This window comes from Pterocles gutturalis, unplaced genomic scaffold (genome assembly GCF_000699245.1).
Source record: "Pterocles gutturalis isolate BGI_N339 unplaced genomic scaffold, ASM69924v1 scaffold5766, whole genome shotgun sequence".
Taxonomy (NCBI): Eukaryota; Metazoa; Chordata; class Aves; order Pterocliformes; family Pteroclidae; genus Pterocles; species Pterocles gutturalis.
Window position 1 is genome coordinate 114 of NW_010100134.1, and position 4,191 is coordinate 4,304.

General features: G+C 39.1%; 1 protein-coding gene across 1 annotated transcript; it reads left to right on the forward strand.

The window, feature by feature from the left end:
* Positions 1 to 265: 265 nt before the first annotated feature.
* On the forward strand, positions 266 to 1,226 carry MED7 (mediator complex subunit 7). The gene has a single exon (XM_010078433.1). The coding sequence runs from the start codon at positions 281 to 283 to the stop codon at positions 971 to 973; it is 693 nt and encodes a 230-aa protein (XP_010076735.1). The 5' UTR covers positions 266 to 280; the 3' UTR covers positions 974 to 1,226.
* Positions 1,227 to 4,191: the final 2,965 nt, after the last annotated feature.

Genomic DNA, 4,191 nt, shown 5'->3' on the forward strand with positions numbered 1-4,191 from the left:
TTTTCTCTGTTTACAAGCTGGTTTTTCATGGTTTGGGAGAGGAATGCCTTATATGCTTCTAGTGAAGTTAAGCCTGCTAAAAGCATACCTTAGTGAAAAGCTAACGTGGGTTTATTTGGGTTTTTCCTATAGTCTACATATCGAGATGGCTTTTTTCTGGCTCATTTTCTCACAGGCAGCTGTCTTATATTGCTTTTGTTTCTATTTATCTGATGCGGTCATACAAATGGTTTAACATATATTTCTTTGGACACTCCCTAGGTATTTTCATCTCGCAAGTATGGGTGAACCTCAGCAAGTGAGTGCCCTTCCTCCGCCTCCAATGCAATACATAAAAGAATATACTGATGAAAATATCCGTAAAGGCCTGGCTCCAAAGCCCCCTCCACCAGTGAAAGACAGTTATATGATGTTTGGTAATCAGTTTCAATGTGATGATCTGATTATTCGACCCTTGGAGAGCCAAGGTATTGAACGGTTACATCCTATGCAGTTTGATCACAAGAAGGAATTAAGAAAACTTAACATGTCTATTCTGGTCAACTTTTTGGACCTCTTGGATATCTTGATAAGGAGTCCAGGGAGTATAAAGCGAGAGGAGAAACTAGAAGACTTGAAACTGCTTTTTGTTCATGTGCATCATCTTATAAATGAGTATCGCCCTCACCAAGCTAGGGAGACACTGAGAGTCATGATGGAGGTGCAGAAGCGTCAGCGGTTGGAAACAGCAGAGCGATTTCAGAAGCACTTAGAGCGAGTTGTAGAGATGATTCAGAACTGCCTGGCTTCCTTGCCTGATGATCTGCCTCATGCAGAGGGAGGACTGGGAGTGAAAGTGGAAAGAATGGATGCTGATGATGGCAGCAGCTGTGCTGGACAGAGCGAAAAGCAGAGAGAGTCTTCTGGTGGCAAAAGAGATCAGGTTTTAGACAAAGATGCAGCTATGTGTAGCATTATCGATGAAATGACATGAAGAAGACACTTTTTTTTGTAAGCTCACTATAGTGAGAGGCAGAACGGATTCTGAGGGTATATGTTGTATTTTGTTTTGCTGTTCTATAAGCGGACAAAGCATTTATTGTACACATCTTGGAGGTTGTGAGTGACTAGGCAGATGAAAATGTTTACTATTTTGTGTTCATTGGTAGAAACAAAAAAGTATACTTTTTGTTAAATGTATTATATGAGCTGGTAGCCACAGATTGAGGTTAGCTTTTTCTGTTGTACTTTCATTTGTTACTTTCTGCTTTTTTTGGGTATGCTTCATTTTTTAAAAAATTACGTTATAGTGTAGAGGCAAGTAAGGGATCTGACTGAGAGGAATTGCAGTTGACAGTTCATCCATTTCGTGCTCGTTATTTACAATTTCAGTGGGTCATTTCAGGAATGTGTAATTCAATATTAAAAATAAAATGTGAAATCTGCAAAATCAATTTCTTTCTAGTTTTGTAATAATATAACTACTAAAGAGAACCTAAGAATTCCTTTAAATGTGGTGTAATTATAGAGGCACACTGCCAGGAATCTTAACAACTAAATGAATTAAAATTAGTTGGATTTAAATTTTCTTAGATACAAATCATAACCAGTCTTGAGCTTAAAAAAATGCCTGCTTTTTTTTTTTTTTACACATAGATGCTTAGACTAATTTATATTTCTTGCGTAGTTAGTATACATGCATGAAGTGAATAATTTTGCAGTGCAGATGCTTTGTATTTGCCTTTTAGGTGGGCTGTGTGCCCAGCTGAGTGTTTTTCTCAGGAAGGAGAGTCTGATTGGCTAATTAGCCTTTTTGCTAATTGAGAACTAAGTTTGAAAAAACCTGCAAGTATTCTATCAAGTGGAAGCCGTATCAACCATGTTTAAAGAACATTTGAGTTGCATCAGCCCCCCCATAGCAAGAGGAAAAGAGTGGTTTGATAGGGAAGAAGTGGCTTCTTTACCCTGCCCTTCCTGTCACGGAAACAGCACTTCCATCTTTTTGCCACATAACACCCTAGGATGTATGTTTTCCAAAGTATGTACAGCAGCTGAAACCAGGTAAACGTGGTGGGTGAGGGAACTTGTACAAACTCTGGTTTTAGCTGTGATTTAACAAGCTATGTCTCTGTTTCGTTTGATAATTCTGTTGCTTTCACAAACTTTACTTAAGCGGGCAGGCAAAAGTACTGAGCTGCTGGGTGGTGGGGGCTGAGCTCAGTGCAGATGAAATGAACTGAAGCAAGTCTGACTCACTGGAGGACATCTGCTATTTTAAGTACACATGACATTGTAAGTAACAATGAAGAAGTAGAAACATTTTTTTTTTTTAGAAATATATAAATAATGTTACAAAGTAAACGCTTTGTCCTTTATGCAACCACCACTGCTTGCTTCCTTCTCCCTGGGCTAGATATTGCTTGTAGGTAACTAAAACTGTTGCAAATGAGCAGAATTAATTTGGTATTTCCTTTGCGAATGTTTCATGTTGAAGATATGAAGAAACATTTAGTGCCTCCTGGATAAGAGAGGTTGTACACTGTGGAACCACACTTTGTCATGGATATTTTAACTTTGCCATTCAAAAAGAACTCTGATAGATTCTCAATGATTTTCTGTTGATTTTTGTCCAATTTTTATGCTTTTAATAAAGTCATTGGCCTGGGTACCATAGTTTCAAAATACTGCACACGCTGGGTCCTAGCAGCAGTCAACAATTGCTGTGAACATTTCTGTGAAACCATTGAGGTAAGCAAGGATTGTGTAATTTAAAAAAATACTAAAGGCTGCTTTCACTTTGCAAAAACTTTCCTGAACAGTTTTCCTGTTTAGTTTAGATTATTTTTTTCTCTATGTTTAAAGTAAACCCTTAGAAAGGTGTAGGAGGCTTCCTGGGCTTTTTAATGTGAAAACAATGACTTTTCCCTCCTTTTTCAGGTCAAAGCAATGATAATTTTCCATTTTTCTGTTACAACTTTGCTTTTGGAAAAAAAAAAAACAGACTGTAGCTGCTCTGAAGGCAGGGGGTGACATCTGCCCATTAGTCGGGGAAATGGGCATTTCAAATGGAGGATGGTGAGACTCACTGACTATCAAAGGAGATGATAAATGTTGTTTTTAGTGTGTTATTTAACCTGCTCCTTATGATGAGATCTTTCCGTACCTCATGTGAGAACATTTGAAAGTACTCTACCTCTGATGTTAATGTATACAATATGTGTTTGATTATACAGGCCTTCTGAAATTTGATGAGCTAATCTTAATATCAGTTGTTAAGCAGCATTTTGTTGGATGTCTTTAAAAAAAGGGGGAGGAAGAGAAAAATCCCAGCCCTTCTGCTACACTGCCTGAACAAGCACAGGGATAACAGAAGCACAGTTGGTTGAAAAGTTCTGAAAGTTTCTTGATACAGAGAAGCCAAGTGTGTCACCGGTGGACAAAAGGGGAGTTTGTAGCTTTGACAATCTAGGGGGAAAAGAAAAAAAGCTGTTTAATCATATGGCTTTAAAACAGTGTGATGAAGAGGTGTTTCCAACAATGTTTTAAACTTATGTTTAATGGTTTGGCTTTATTTTCACACAGTGTGATCTGGCTCTGAGCTCTGAGTCAAGAAAAAAATTGCAGCTACTTTAAGGGCTGCATGAAAAAGATGATGTTAGCATCTTTTCTACAGAAATGGTGCTAGTTTCTTGCACGAACGAAAAATAGGAACTTGGAAAACAGGCATGTAGAAACTCAGAAATGGTATCAAGGCATTCCGTTCCTTTCACCGCAGTCTTACCTATCCTGAGTAATCTCCCATCCAAGTTCTATTTACTGTGGCAAGAACAGGTGTGGAAAGTGGTATGGGGTGATGGATCACTCATAGTTGTGTCAGCTCAGTGGTGCTGGCAACAGTTTCATCTACTGTAACCAAGCAGATCTGGAAAAAATGAGAAGTAGGTTTCTGAAGTACTGCGAAGTGTTTCAGTCTTTCAGTCAAACCACAGTCAGCAGGAGGCTGTGTTCGCTACCAGCAGCAGCACTTGGCTGTGCTGCCCGAGACAGACTAACCACAGGAAAGGCAACCTGCTGAGAGTAAAGGGCATTCTCGGCTGTGCCTGAAGATGATGTGCTAAGGAGTAAAACCAGAAGTTTATGAAGAAGAAAAGTTTTCTTGAATGTAGGTGCCCGGAGGGTGAACGGGAGTGTTGTTCCTCTACCTCAGCCACA